This window comes from Schistocerca americana, chromosome 1 (genome assembly GCF_021461395.2).
Source record: "Schistocerca americana isolate TAMUIC-IGC-003095 chromosome 1, iqSchAmer2.1, whole genome shotgun sequence".
NCBI classification, from domain to species: domain Eukaryota; kingdom Metazoa; phylum Arthropoda; class Insecta; order Orthoptera; family Acrididae; genus Schistocerca; species Schistocerca americana.
In genome coordinates, this window is record NC_060119.1 from 1,009,498,630 (window position 1) to 1,009,515,081 (window position 16,452).

Below are 16,452 nucleotides of genomic sequence, written 5' to 3' on the forward strand. Positions count from 1 at the left end.
CAGCCCCGACCTTGCTCCTAGTGATTTTCACCTTTTCTGGTACCTGAAACACCATCTTGGCGGGCAGTGTGTCAATGACGACGATGAAGTGAAAGCGGCCGTGAACTCTTGCCTGTCGGAGCAGGCGGCCGAATTCTTTGAAGAGGGAATTAAAAACTTAGTTGTACGGTATGACAAGTGCTTAAATAAACAAGGCAACTATGTAGAAAAATAGGTAAAAGTGTGTAGAATCAGAAAATAACAGTTTTTTTACAAAAGTATTTGTATCTTTTTTTAAAAATAAAAACGGCCCTTACTTAAAAAACAACCCTCGTACAACCTTCTCGATAACTTCAGCAAACACCGATGGCATAGAAATAGGTAAAATTGTCAACATTATCAATATCTCCCTTTTTATAAAGTGGCTTCACTACCGAGTACTTTAATCGGTCAGGAAACCGACCACTCCTAAAGTAAAAGTTACAGATATGGGTAAGTACCGGGCTAACATACATAGAACAATACTTCAGTATTCTGCTAGATACCCCGTCAAATCCATGAGAGTTCTTGGTCTTTAGTGATTTAATTATTAACTCAATCTCCCTCTTGTCAGTATCATGGAGGAGCAATTCAGGTAACAGTCTCGGAACACTTTTTTCTAAGAGCGCTATATGATTCCCTGTTGGGACTAGGTTTCTATTTAGTTCACCTGCTATATTCAGAAAGTGATTATTAAATACTGTACATATATGCGACTTATCAGTAACACGGACATTCCCACTACGCACTGATTCTATATCCTTGACCTGTCTCTGCAGACCAGCCTCTTCCTTTATGACTGACCAGATGGTTTTAATTTTATCCTGAGACTTAGCTATTCTATCTGCATACCACATACTTTTTGCCTTCCTAATAACATTTTTAAGCATGTTACAGTACTGTTTGCAATGGGCTGCTGCATTTAGATTTTGACTGTTTCTAACGTTTTGATATAATTGCCACTTTGTTCTACAAGATATTCTTATCCCTCTAGTCAGCCACCCAGGCTGCCTGTTTGTGCTAGTACCCTGTTTTGAACATTCTAACAGAAAGCAACTTTCAAAGAGCACGAGAAAAGTCTTGAGAAAAGCATTATATTTATCGTCTACTGTATCAGTGCTATAAACATCTTGCCACTCTTGTTCCTTGATAAGATTTACAAAGGTCTCTACAGCAACTGGATCAGCTTTCCTATACAGCTGATGACTATTTAACACGTGTTGCAGCACAAAAATCTTTTAAAGTTAAAATTTGTGCATCACGATCTGAAAGGCCATTCACGTTTTTGCTAACAGAATGCCCTTCTAGTAATGAGGAATGAACAAAAATGTTGTCTATGGTTGCTCTACTGTTCCCTTGCACTCTCGTTGGAGAGAATACGGTTTGCATAAGATTATATGAATTAAGGAGGTCTACCAGCATCCCCTTCCTTGCACAATCACTTATACAATTAATATTGAAGTCACCACATATAACTAAGTTTTTGTATTTTCTATAAAGTGAACCAAGAACCTCCTCTAGGTTTAGCAAAAATGTTGTGAAATCTGAGTCTGGGGATCTATAAATAACAACAGTTAGAAGTTTAGCTCCATTAAATTTAACCACACCCGCACAACATTCAAACACCTTTTCAGTGCAGTACTTTGAAACATCAATTGACTCAAATGGGATGCCGTTTTTCACATACATGGCTACTCCCCCACACCGCAAAGAGCTCCTCGAAAAGCTGCCAGCCAACCTGTATCCTGGTAAAGGAAGCCTCTGAATTATCTCCTTATTTAAGAAGTGTTCAGATATACCAATAATTTCAGAGTCAACATCTATAAGCAGTTCACTAATACCTTGTATATTTTGATGAAATATACTAATTCCCTCATTACTCGGATACGTAAGCTTTGTCAAAAGTGGTTCCTTTGCTAGAGAGACTTCCCTTAAGCAGGAATACCTATCAGCTGACTTCAATCTAAAAAAGGTGCAGCTCTAACACCCACTACTGCATCAAATCAAATTGATGACATCTTTATCATATAGACTCATGGTGCGCCACCCTATCTTATATATATAAAATTCCTGGAAGGTTCTCTTGTATATTCTGGGATATTTGTATAAATAGCAGCACTCTCCATGCAGGAGTTCAGTTCTGTTCTGGCTGTGTGTTGGTGTCCATAATAAAGGTGCTTTCAGTACAGTGTGTGGTACTCAACTGAGGACCCTGCTTTCAGATTTGGCCTTTATTCTATTTACAATGTGACACTGGTGAAGTACTTCAAAACATTTACAGGCAACTTTGAAAAATCAATATAACAAAAGCCAACAAGTTCTGGCACTTGATGAATGGAGTTGCAGAAGACATACCCCAAGCTTTTATGGTAAACAATGTCACAACATTTGAATAAGTCATCAAGTGGTGGCAGCAAGTTGAGGAAATGCAATAGAAATGACTTGGGTGAAAGAAGTATGATTGACTCCTGAATGAGGTCCCTAAGGCAGTTGTGAAAGACCACCATGACCTCACTTTTCCCATACACCAGGCAGTAAGAGAGGAGATACAGCAGCGTATGGCAGTCACAATGAGTATGTAAGAGACAGCAGCCACGAATGTCACCCCCATACTTCAGGAGGTAATAAAGCATATTGAAGATGCATATCTATCTTTGGCACCGCCCTCCACCACCAGTAGAACGTGCCATGACGAATGGACTCTGCCAACCTGGTCTTGTGCACTAGCCATTAAACAACCACCCAGCATCCCAACAATCAAATTACAACAAACTTCTCCACCAAGCAGAAGACCCTGTAGAATACAAATCTGGAGAACATGCTGGTCTTTTTTTACTGTGGATACCCTGAAATTTTGTGCAGGAAAGATTTTCCCTTGTCCTTCAGGAGATACTATCATCATCATCATCAGTTCTACTATTGTATGATGAGAATGCCAAGACAATGTCACACTGGCAGTAGCAGTTTTGGGATAGGGGCAATTCTAGTATAAATTCAGGAAGTTGCTGAAAAGGTGACAGCTTATGCTTATAGAGTACTCCACAGGTCCAAGAGGAATTAGTCTACAACCTGGAAGAGTGCCTTGCAGTTGTTTGGGCCATCAAGAAGTTCTGACCATATTTATTTGGCAAACCATTCTCTGTTGTGATGGACTGTCAATTTCTTTCAGTCTTTTTGTTATGCCTATCTGCGACTCAGTATCTCCACCATATGGTGAGTAGCAACTTTCCTTTTCATAATTTTGTTACATTCCATCCTGGATTTTCCATTGTTTAATCTGTCCTTTCCATAATACTGTCATTATTTCCTGGAGCTTGAGTTACTTTCAATGAATCTCCAGCTAAGAAAAGTGCTGTGTTCTTCCAGTCACGATATCCTCAAACTAATCACAAATTTCGTCTGATATTTCATATGATTTTACCTTCATTAATAAGCATAGGAAACATTCGAGGGCTTTTTAGAAGCCATGAAATACAGCATCTGACTATTTTGATACATGGCTTTCAGGATATCATGTCAGAAAACCTCAGGTGAGCCGAGTTGATCACCTCTTCTCCGTGTCTCCCATTCCTTCAGTCTGTATACCCTCCTCAGTTCACATCACGTCATTGTACACTGCAATGCTAGTGCTTGTGTTACATTAATACCCCGTGTACCAACTGCATTCCTTTTTACCGTGCACCAGCTGCCTCCCTCCAGCCTAACAGCTTGTCTGAACACCTGAAAGCACATCATTGTATTGACAAAGCTGCCTCAGGGATTGCACTGCAGTCATTAACTGGCTATGTATATGTAGAACAAGGACATTTCACTATGGACTCTTCATTTCTTTTGATGAAAATAATACTTATTATAATTTTGAAAAATTACTGTTACATAATAATTAGTACAATGGGGGAAGAACAGGTGCACTAGAACTTTTATTCCACCTTAGCAGCCATTTATTGATCTCTTCACAATGTAGCTCACTTTAAGATTGCTGATTTTCTTTTGATGAAGGTTTACAAGTTTCAGTATACAGGTAGTCAAGCCAAAATGTCTACACTTCAAAGTGTTTCACTCTCTCAATCAACTGCAGCCACTAAAGTGTATGCAATAATACAGTACTGACTAGCCACAGTTTGGAATCTAACGCTTGTTGAGTTCCTGAGATGTCTAGCATTAGCACCCCCTTAGCTTATAGAACAATACAAATGTGACAGCATTACCTTACAGCTTGTCGCTGAAGTCTAGATTACCTACAGCTGCCAGGGTCCAATGCTAACAGAAATAATAAGGAAACATTCAGCCCGTACTAAATCTGAGTGGAAAAGGCCTAAAAATAGTGTATGGTCAGATGTGGTTGTGTGGCAGCAGCCTCATATAGCTATCACAATGAAATACGAGCAGTCTTAAAAAAACCAGCAGAATAAAAGAGCTAAAGGACACAGCACAACTGAAAGACACTGCAATCCCCCATATTTTGTGAGTCAACTAGCAAAATGAAATACTCATCTGGGGATCTATGCTCTGAATGATGGCAATTAATAGCTAGTAGGTGATGAAAGAACCCGCTAAAGTCTGGCTGTGGCATGAGACTAATCTGTAACATAGCACAAGGTCTACGTATGTTTGAAGGGGATAATTTGATCGAGTCAGTGACAGACCAATCGCAACCATAGCCTGGTGGCTATGTACGCACCATACTTTATGCACTCTGCCATTTTTAACACACTTTTTCGTTGCACAAACTAAAGATGCAACTTCTACCCAGTTAACTAGAAATCCCTATTCAAAGTATGTTGCACATTAGTGTTAAATACTATCACATACTCAGAATTATTGTCGTCGTGTAACTGCCTGAAGAAGCATATTAAGACACTAATAGTACTGCAGAACCAATTTTTAGAGAGACAAAATTTTAAAACGTTAGTAGTTTTTGTTCGAAAGAGTAAAATAAACGCATAACTTTTTATAGAACTTTATATATCAAACAGCATATTTCACAATTACATACCAGTAATACATTGTTCCCTCAGCTGATCAGTATGACCCTCTTATTACATATTAATGTACACTATATTACATTTATTCTGGTGCAACATTTAAATAATATATTTGTACTGGATCTATAGCTACAACACAATCTTTACTACAAGATAAGATATAAATAACAATTCTATTGACAAGAAATTAAGTCATTAAGACTGAACTGAGTCTATATAGCATGTGTTACCCAGAAGACAACATACCAAGAAAATCAAACCTATCCCAAAATTATTAAACAAAGTTACATATTCTCAGATGTTAAATGCACTGCATTTTTATGATCTCAATTAAGAAATCTAATCGACATCTTCTGTTCCACATCTGTCCGCTCCAAAGCCTTACAGAATTCTTCAAATGAAATCATTTGGTCACCATTTTGATCAGCTTCTAAAATTGTGCGTTCAGCAATACTTGTCAGTTGCTCTTCACTGCAAAACAAATTAAGTCAACATAAATGTCATGTGAACATTAGAACAAATACTCTAAAGTAAATAATAACAGATTCCTGAAAGAAATCTTTATGCTGTAAGTATTATTTGTTAGCATGTAAAAGTAATATTTCTTCTCTCATTGTTTGCAATAATAAGTTTTTTTTACATTACAATAGTAAATATTCCTATTTTACAGTACATGACCTGATCATGTCTCCTGGTGGGAAAGTACTCTGAAATGTAACTGATGAAAATAGTTTTCGTACAGATAGTTATTACTATTATAAATTATTAGGCGGTCAGCAACTATAATCCACATTCCTTAAATTCAATGAACAAATCTCTGAAAGTAGGTCATTAGTATCCTTAATTTTGGAGAGTGTATTTCAATCTATAAAGAAACAGCATTATTTATTATGATAAAGACAAGATGAGTAACTTGAAAGGCAAACTATAAGCTCATATGTATCTCTGGGCAACACCTTACTAACACTGAGTTAGAGACTAACACAAATTAATGATTCAGATGTCAGGAATATATGGAACTTGTGTACTTGCTATACTGAACCTAAATCAGAGAGTAATTAATAATAAAGCTACAAATTTCGACTAAACAATAGCTGAAAGGGGGTGCAGTGTACTGAGGAGGGTGATATGCATCACAAAATAACACTGAGGATGATAAATACATACTTTTATGACAATATGATGCCCTCAACAACTCAAAACATGTCTCTCACAAGACAAAGAACTATAGAATATTTAGTACAGTGAAGAATTAATAGACAGAAATGAAATGGGGCAGGGGAGGGGGTGGGTTGCAGGTGTGGTTGGTAAGGCTAATGAAATTTAACACATCAGGGGAAATAAGAGTGTACTAAACTACAAATGCACCACAGACGTAAACGTTATTACATTTTTGAGTAAACAATGTGAGAAAAAGAGTCATATATGCCATTGATGATCTCATCTTTAACCCCATTATCCTTTCGGTGCCAACATTTGAAGACCATATCGCACTGGCAAAGGGAGTTACCCTAAATAAGGAAATCATTACTATGAAAGTGAGTGCGGCACGTGTTGCGTACACAGAGCACTATGAAGAAATGAATAACTAGAACTGAACACACAAAACATACCTGGCAGTATATCAAATTCTTGTTGGGTTTCCAGCCTGATCAGACTGTCATCTGAGCACAATATTTCAGCGGTCCACCTGGCCACCATCATCAGGTGAGAAAAGTTACGCTGCTCTCGCCGATCACTGATATCACTCGCAACCTTTAACTGCATCAGAAGTACAACAGCGCATGCACTAGATGCAGTGCGCACATGCTCAGTCATTTCTGCTGCTCCCTGGTGCAAAAAGAGCTGCAGCACCTCCAATGGTGAATACTGTCAAAAACAATATATCATTACAAATGATTATTCATAGCTGGCCGATTCAGAAGCCGTTTTTTCTTATATCTGATAAAACAGGTTTCCCAGTTTTACTTAGCGGGTATCCATTACTACGATTAATGATACTATCAGCTAGTCTGATTTTGACAGATTCTTTTAGAACACCATCACAATACCGCGAAGCATTTGCAACTACTTGCGTCTCGTTATATAGCATCCTGTGTCCCTCTGTAATGGAATGCTCAGCCACTGCGGATTTACCTGGTTGTAACCATCGTGTATGGCGATGATGTTCAATACACCTATCGTCGTTGACGGTACAGATAGTTTGGTCAATGTAAATTTTACTGCACTCACATGGTATTTTGTAAACACCAGACTTACTCAAACCTAAATCATCTCTGACAGAGCCAAGAAGTGCTCGAATCTTAGCTGGAGGACAAAAAACACATCTGATCTCATTTTTCTTCAAAAGTCTACCTATCTTGGCGGACACATTCTCAGGAGACGGAAGAAAAGCCACAGACCTAAAGTTGTCTTCAGAAGGTTCAGGTAAAGGTCCAAACTCAAAAGCACGTCGAATTTGTTGGTCCGTATAGCTGTTATTATTGAACACTTCTTTAAGATGTTGCGTCTCCTGTGGTAAATTTTCAGCATCCGAGACAGCATATGCTCGTTTAACCAAGGTCCAGAGGACTCCTGTACATTGAAAAGGTGGATGGCAACTGGCAGCATGTAAATACCTGTCAGTATGAGTCAGTTTCCTGTAAACACTGTGTCCGAGTTCAGTCTTCTTTCAATAAACTAGTACATCCAAAAAAGGTAACTTCCCCTCCATCATGAAGTTGATGTTCACATGAAGACAATTAAAATGGTCCAATAACTGGTGCAAAGAGTCTATTCCATGTGGCCAAACAACAAACATATAGTCAACATATCTTGGAAAACATGAAGGCTTGGAAAGATGTTTTCAGTGCCATATCCTCAAAGTCCTCCATAAAAATACTGTGTGAGTGCGGGAAAATTTACATTGGCCAAACTATTTGTACTGCCAACGACAGGTATTGAACATCATCACCATACGCAATTACTCCAACCAGATAAATCTGCGCTGGCTGAGCATTGCCTTACAGAGGGACAGACGCAAGTAGTTGCAAATGCTTCGCAGTATTGGGATTGTGTTCTAAAAGAATCTGTCGAAATCAGACTAGCAGATAATAGCATTAATCGTGATAATGGATATCCTCTACGTAAAATGTGGAATCCTGTTTTATCAAATACGAAGAAACAATGGCTTCTGAATCGGCCGGCTATGAATAATTATTTGTAATGATTTATTGTTTTCAATTGCATTCACCACCAGAGGCGCTGCAACTCTTTTTGCGCCAGGGTGCAGCAGGAATGATTGAGTACGTGCACACTGCATGTAGCACGTGCAGTGTTTTACTTCTGATGCATATAAATGTGCAGTCATTTGCGAGTGACATCAGTTATCTGTGACAGCAGCATAGCTTTTCTCATCTGATGATGGTGGTCAGGTGGACCGCTGAAATATTGTGCCCAGATGACAGTTTGATCCAGCTAGAAACCCGACATGAGTTTGATATTTTAATGCGTAGGGAAAGTCTACATAGTCACAGACCTGGCAGTGTTGGTACTCTAAACCTCTTGTAAACATAAATGCTAAGGGACAGCTTCAGTGGCCCAAAAGAGAGCAACATGGGAACAGTAACAGCAGCCCAATGAGTCTACTTTTACATGGTTTCTTACCACATGAGTAACTCGTCTGAAGAGCACCAAAGGATCATGTAACTTTGATCATTTTTCTTTCTGCTGTAAAGCTCGTTCAAGGTTTTGTAACTACCATAACCTGACTTAACTCTCAGCGATCTCTGCAACAATTAGCCCAGCTGAAAATAACTTCAGCACTTCACTTACTGGAACGATGTCTATAGTTTTGTGATTTACTGTTTTCAGTTAATTATAACTGAAACAAGTGAAATATTTGTAGTGACCATGTTTGTGGTAAGAGTCATGCGCAAAACATAACAAACCAGACCATTGTTTTCAACCCCCCCCCCCCTCCCCTCCATCAGTCAGTGAAACCAATTGTACATACAAAATACAGCATTTTTTAATAAATGACAATACATCTTACAACAGGCTGCATAGTGACTTGTCTCCTACCTAATGCCTGAAGGCGTAGCATCAAACCACCTTTATTTATTACCATTAGATCGTTGTAAAACCAGTAGTTATTCGTTAAGCTTGCTTGCAACCATTCCAATGCATACACTACAGTGAATTGTACTACAACAATTTACAACATTTAGCACCATCCAGCATTACAAAAGTTCCCAAAAATTTAATTCAGAATCAAATGCCAAATAGTCAGTCTGAAATTCTTTTTGCAAGCAATAATATAAAATGTGGTTTATTGTTTGCATGTAAAATCCAGATTCACAGCCTTCCACATATATGAGAATAGCTTTAAAATTTATGTTAGCTACAGCTGACATGCCACACTGGTTATGTTGTGTTGATTCTATTAATTTCAATTAAAGACTAAGGCTTCAAATGGAGAAGAAAGGGTAATAAACCTGAGAATTTACCACAACTCACCTTATGTTTGCTCCTACCATCATATGAAGAATGGCTAGTAATTCATCCCTAGATATTTTTTCATCATTATCCAAATCGTACATTTTGAAGGCAACTGAAAATCAAACATCACAAAAATTAGCATTCCAAAAGCAAAATCTTATTTTGATTCTAAAATGTGGTACATCTCATTTCTGACAACAATTTACAAAAATTACCCTAACATTTAATCAAGCATTTTAGTATCACTGAGTCTCTAACAATTATAACCACAGAATAACCGCAAAGTCAGATCCCACCCACCAGCTTTGACCCATGATATCAGCCTTACTTAATCATAGTAAACTCCAAATTAATCTAGGTTGCTACCCTCCCCTCCACAAACACAAAAATCACTCCAAAAAACCATACCACCCAAACCAATGCTCCGCTCTTCCGACCACCACCATCCACCAATACTCATCCCTGACAAATTACCCAGATAAAAAACCAAATAAAACATACACACAACATTCACCACTTCAGAACAACACAAACCACAAAAATAAATAAAACCTACACACCCACACCAACCTTACATCCCCCCCCCCCCTCCTGTCAAAAAAACCACCCGAGCCCCATGCAACAACACAACACAACTAGGCAACACCCCCCCCCCCCCTATGCCACCCCCCCCCCCAAAAAAAAACAACCTTCAGCCTATACATTTTACCTACCAACTTCATGAATGCTTTGAAAGGACAGTAATTATTACACACAGTTTTTCACCAACAATACTTATCAAGATGAGACTGCAGAGTCTAAATGCACCTGTTCTTCCTTCCTACAACAGATTTAACAGCCCACAATGACCCTCTACTGTGTTAGTACATGCCCCCAGCACATAATATTTAAATTCCAAACTAATTAGCTGTCACATACCTACAACCCCTATGACCCACATCCCTGCCAGTAGAAAAACAGTCAAATTATTTAAGACTACTCAACACATTGCTCAGTTACTCCACCTCTTTAGTCTGTTGGCCCACAATCCTAAAAGTAACATCCAAACCTGTCCTTCACCCCTCCTGCTGAAACAACATACCTCCCTTCTTCCCCCCCCCCCCCCCCCCCCATACCCATAGACGCTCCCTCCTCCAATGCTCCAACTTACTGAACTGTGACTCTGTGACTCAATGATTTCAACACCCACCTTCCACCCCAAAGACCACTACACAAACTCACTAGATACTGCATGACAGAACATATACCACTCCAACACACCTCTCTCTCACACCAGTCTCACGCATACACAATCAAAGTGGATATTGGTAACACCGACAATAAGTCACACACCCAACTTCACACAAGGCCAACCTAAATCGCTTGAACCAGGTACCTCCTGTTATAGATCACTGCATATTATCTTTCTAGCCCCTCCACTTATATAGTCCCTGGTCCAAGAAACTTTCGACAACATTAGTTGCCCACTTTAGCAATCAGCCCAAGCAACTGCAAAACTGTAATGATACAAGGAAAATCTTCCCCCGTAGCAACATAAAGAGCCATGGAGCTTAATTTCACAGTTGGATTCCTATCTATAAAAAAATGATGAAAACATAAAATTCAATTTGAGAGAACAAATAGCAAATAAACTGATAGCTCAAAAACCAAAACCAAAACCAGATAGCCTTCAACTACCAAAATTAAAAATACTCACTGATAAAACAACAAACTCAAACAACAGACTGCAAGCAACGAAATATTTCACCATGGCAAAACTCCAAGATTTCAATACACCGTTACATATCACAGACTCAATCCCATACAACTGTAACATTAATACAAACCAAATCACAAAAACAAACATCCAATACCAGCATGCGTCACCCCTTACTACAACACACCCCCTACAAACAATCTATTTCAAATACGCCACAAAACAAGACAGTTATGTTACACGCCAAAGTTGATGAGTGGAATTGCAGCAAACGATTGATCCAAAACTACTCAGCCTGTAAACACTAACATATCACTTAATGTCTACAGGATATAGCACCTGATGAAGGTCCACCTGAGTTTATGGCAAAACAAACAGTTGTGCATGAAATTACCAAAGATGTTTTCATAAATTGTTAGTCTTCTGGGAAAAAAAAAAAAAAAAAGGTTGAAGTAAATAATTCACCTATGTATCAGCAGTCATGGTTTGGTGGGAAAGGTAAGATCCAATAATTTGTCTTGCACTAAAGAAGCACCACACCTGCTTTCACATGTTACAACTAAAGAGGATTTTCAGAATTGCCATTAATTTTTCTACTTTCTTACATACCCAGCCATACTTCATCAGAGGAAAATATTATTTCCGCATGAACTCCTAATCAAGGACAGACAAAAACCAGTTGCAATTCTAATATCTATCAGACCGTCTCTGAATTCACTGAATGACGAACGACCGTCACTTTGTAAGGTTTCAGTTTGTGCACTGTTGTGATGAGAGTCCACTGACACCATACTGTAGAACTAAGTAGTGTAAAGTGATTTTCTCTGACATCCAAAGCCACCTCTAACTGGTCTAAATCGGCTAACACTGACAACATTTGCCAATCTGAGGCCCAAGCCACAGTGCAACTGGCATTTGGAGTCTGCGTCCCTGGCTATAGCACTTGTGGTTTGTGCGAAACACTCCGCATACCACAATAATAATCTAAGACTATCAAGTATCTTTACCTTTTGTGGTCACAACACTTCACCTCTGGTTATCTAAAAAATAACATACAGGCTTAACAGGCACTGACCCTATTTTAAACTTCAGTTAAAAAACTAAATCATTTTGTCAATGTTCTGGCACAATATACGAATACTTATTCTAACTTTTTCACACTAAATTGTGAATTGTGTGCGGAAATGGCAAAATGAACATTTTTTTCTTAACTTTCAAAGTAACTAATTTTCCACAGTTCATCTGCCATTCATTCAAGGCAGTTTTCAGCACGCCTACTGTAGCTAAAAGCAGGGGGTGGGGGCTCAGGAGATTATGGAAGAGGAAAGTAGTCCTACAAAGATTTCAGCAAACAGTTAATAATTCACTCTTCAGCGAACTGTTGGACCTGGTTCCTCATTTCAACTGAACTGTAAGAATGAGTCTTCAGGAAGTTCATTTCCAATTGCAGTATTAGTTTGCTGAAAGATAAAGGCGGAAGCTTCCAAGACCAGATACGACATTATTGTAATGATCCTGCTAAAAAACCTGTCACTGTCCACAAGCTTATTTTTGTCATTAATTAAGTCAATGAGATTTAGAACAGCCATAGTCTGACAGAAAAATGTTCAAGAATGAATTAATATAACTTACACTACTGCAAGATTAGAAATGATGACTGACTGCTTGTTAGTCTGTTTGGCAGATGGAAATACAGCTAGAGTTGTGTCCAAGAAACCCTGAGTACAGATCAAAAGTTTCTCTGTGGGCTCCCCAATTCCCAAAGATTATCAACCACTTCTAGAGAAACTAACTTAGGTCTAGGAAGTGAAACATTCTGTATCATAAAACTGATTTCGATACTTTTCTGTCAATGAGCCACATTCAGTTGTAAGCAACGTTTTCATTACGACAGACAACTGGTACAGACACAGTAATCAAACTACGAATATATGAGACATTCACACAGACTGCGGGATTATATGACTCTTTCTAGAAATATACTCCTTCTTATTGCCTTTTGAGCCTATACGCCACTAGATTACTCACACTTAAGCTTCTGCTCTCTCGAATTTAGCTTATTGTCTCGACCTTTCTTAATCGGTCGGAAGTGTGCTAGAACTTGCATGAACTGTAGAAAATTGACGCGATCGCTGCAGCCCTCTTCAAAAAATGCATGCACGATTCTGTCGCCAAGAGGATTGATTGCCAATTCCGGTATGCGAAGAAAGTCTTCCCTGCTCAATGTTCCGCAGTCACCGCGGTCTAAACTTGTGAACCTGCTGTACAATCTCTCAATCTGGTGGGGAGTAACTGAAACATGAAGGAAGTTAAATTAGCGGGATTGATCAAAATATGATGTAGAGGTGTGAACTCCATGACAAACATACTCACATCCAGTTTCTTCTTGTATCTGCGCGATCTCCTCTTCCCTCAAAAGAAGCGAAGATCTGTTACCCATGACTAGCTGATGGCAGACGACGCAAACAAACAGAAAGATGTAGAGATATTATATTATAGTCGACTATTCCAAATCTTACTAAAGAAAAGTGAAAACTCTAGCCCTTCATAACTGCACCTTAAAATGACATAAATAAAAAAAAACTGACACTATAAAAACTCTACTAACCACACCTCCACAGCACACAGTTCAAATGCCACTCTCACAAATTGTGTCAAAAACAAAGATGATCTGCAGTCGACACACTTACATTTGACAAAGTCGATCGTATACTGAAAGGTCGATAGACGCCGGAATATACCACGGCAGCATGTTTGGGAGCCACATTGGCATAGCAGTAGCAACACTCTGTCTGGTTTTTCTTACCAACATAACAGCACGCCAAGCGGCCAGCAAGTAACACTTCTGAGTACGATATTGGATGAAGGCGAATACAATCGTTTATAGTAATTTTCAACATAGTTTTAACTATTAGTAACGTGTGTGCTGCCATAAAAATCGACAATGACTAAAAATGACACAACATTTGTCCTTTTTTAATTTCCTGAGAACTATGGGACGTATGGACCGTAGATTACAGGACAGTTTATACACTTTTTTCTTGTAAGATACGGGTACCTACTGAAGAATATCATTTTCCTTTAATAACAATAAAATAAGATCTGACCTTTTGCAGAAAGTCGTCTTATATATCGACCTAACAACGTGAAGTTTTGTCCACTACACATAAAACTCAATTCACAGAATGTGGAGCATATGAAACTTACATGGAATGTAATATGTACCGCATAAGTCACCACACCTGTAGTAGAAGGGAAAATCGCACATACGTCACAATAAAACATCAAAAAGTAATAAAAAATGTTTCGCATCTGAGCCACAAATGGCGAGAATTTCCAACATATTTGCTTTTAAAGCAAAATCAATTACATTTACAAAAATATTCGTCTATCAGAAAGTCGAGTGAAGTGTAAGAATGCACGAATCATTAGACTCCATAAAATTATTTTTATGTGTCAGGGAAAGTACCTATCACAGTAAGAGACAAGAACAGAAATATATGCTGTTCCTGTATGAAATATGTACATATTTTCTCTCGCTGTAAGCGAAGTAAGTTGCAATTATGTACATATTCAAAAGCATTTCTTCATGAATAAGTTGTACCTTATGCCACTGAATCAGTGAAATGCAGGTGTTTTTACATTTATTTCACGATAATTCATGACCCTTGGTAACTCACTAATGCACAGAACGCAAAAATGTAACATTTATTTCGTTATTAAGTAGAAAAAATAATTAAAACTTTCATTATCCTAACGACACATATCACTGTCCGCTTTCTTACTGCTTGGAGTGCAAGTATCGCTCCATCTGTCAAACGGTAACAACTTTTACACCAGACAGTGTCACGACTGTTATGTTAGACTGTGATGGGGGCCATGATTGTACCATAACCTATCTACACAAGCAAATATACCACAACTTTGCACTGGCTGGACTCGCAGAATGGACATCTCATTGCACAATAAAAACAAAGCTGTTTTACTTTCTAAAAAATCCAGTTGTCCATTTAACACAACACATAAGAATGAATCACTGATATTCCCATTTAAAATGCCACAAATGCAATTTTACCAAGTGTGGACTATTATAAAACTCGGAAATGCAACATTGTGCAGAAAGCAGAAATCAAATGTGTAGTGCTGAACTGTATAGGTAGTGATGAAGATGAATAATCATAAAATACAGACACAATATAGCATACTTTTATCAACGAAAGGAGCATACACTTCAGAAGCCTCCAAACCTAACAAAGTCTTAAGGCAGACTAACAGTCAGAAAGTTTTGCATGAGGTCCTTGTCAACTCCCAGCGATGAAACTGCACAGAGACGGGGAGGTCTTTCGGGCTTCTTGTCATCTGCAGCAGAGTAGTGATTGGGAGGTGATGTATGCAGGATGGCGTACAGGTGGCAGTCGTGGAAGCAGGCCAGAAGGCAGTGTGGGTGGCTGTAGCCTGTGTGTGTGGTGGGGTCTGAGGTTGAGGAGTGGTGGATGTGTCACCAGAGCCAGATGCTGCCAGTGAAGGTATGATATCTGTCAGAGGCAAGTGTGGGGCCATGATAGTGATGATACCTATAACAGAAAAGTTGCAGGGGAAAGTGGCAGTATCAGTGTCGTATGGTAATATGATGCTCTTAAGGAAATGCACTACAATGGAGCCATCTGCAGTCTGACAGTCTGCATGCTGACCTTCAATGAGAAGTTCATTGTCTGTGAGCTGTATTTGGATTCTTTGGGAAGGAAATTGCGGACATCCAGTCACAATTCAGAGGCTGGCGCTGGTAGTGGGAGGGTTGAAATATGTAGATTCACAGGGTACAGGAGAGAGTTATGATGAATAATCTCTCAATCCATATACTCTTTATAACACTTTTATTGATGATATATACCAACACTGTTCAACAACTGAACCCTACAAAACCATCAGACCAACTGTCAGTCAAAGAATTTCCTGTGTGGGACTCAGGATGATAACCAGCAAAGTTACTTCATGGAGCATTGTTCCCATGCAGCACAGTCTGGGAAGCTGCATGAAGTATCGAGACAGTGAGATTGCATGGACACAAGGAGACTTCCTGGGTGAGATGTCATCTTCAGTGATGAGGATGTCGGGCAGTGAGATATGCTGGATGATATATAGATGATACTCATAGAGCTGAGCAAGTATGCAGTCAGGCTGGCCATAGGGTGAGTGTGTGGTGGCATCAGGGGGAGCTCAACTGAAATGGGCATTGCAACGGCAGGATAATGTCGGTGGTGGTGTGGGGTTCAT

General features: G+C 38.9%; 1 protein-coding gene across 1 annotated transcript; it reads right to left on the bottom strand.

The window, feature by feature from the left end:
• Positions 1-4,962: 4,962 nt before the first annotated feature.
• On the bottom strand, positions 4,963-13,908 carry LOC124616156 (calcineurin B homologous protein 1). The gene is made up of 5 exons (XM_047144438.1): positions 13,787-13,908; positions 13,552-13,624; positions 13,207-13,470; positions 9,501-9,594; positions 4,963-5,474 (listed from the first exon to the last, which is right to left on the bottom strand). Exons 2-5 carry the CDS (start codon positions 13,616-13,618, stop codon positions 5,330-5,332), a joined length of 570 nt encoding a protein of 189 aa, XP_047000394.1. The 5' UTR covers positions 13,619-13,624; positions 13,787-13,908; the 3' UTR covers positions 4,963-5,329.
• Between the last annotated feature and the right edge of the window lie 2,544 nt (positions 13,909-16,452).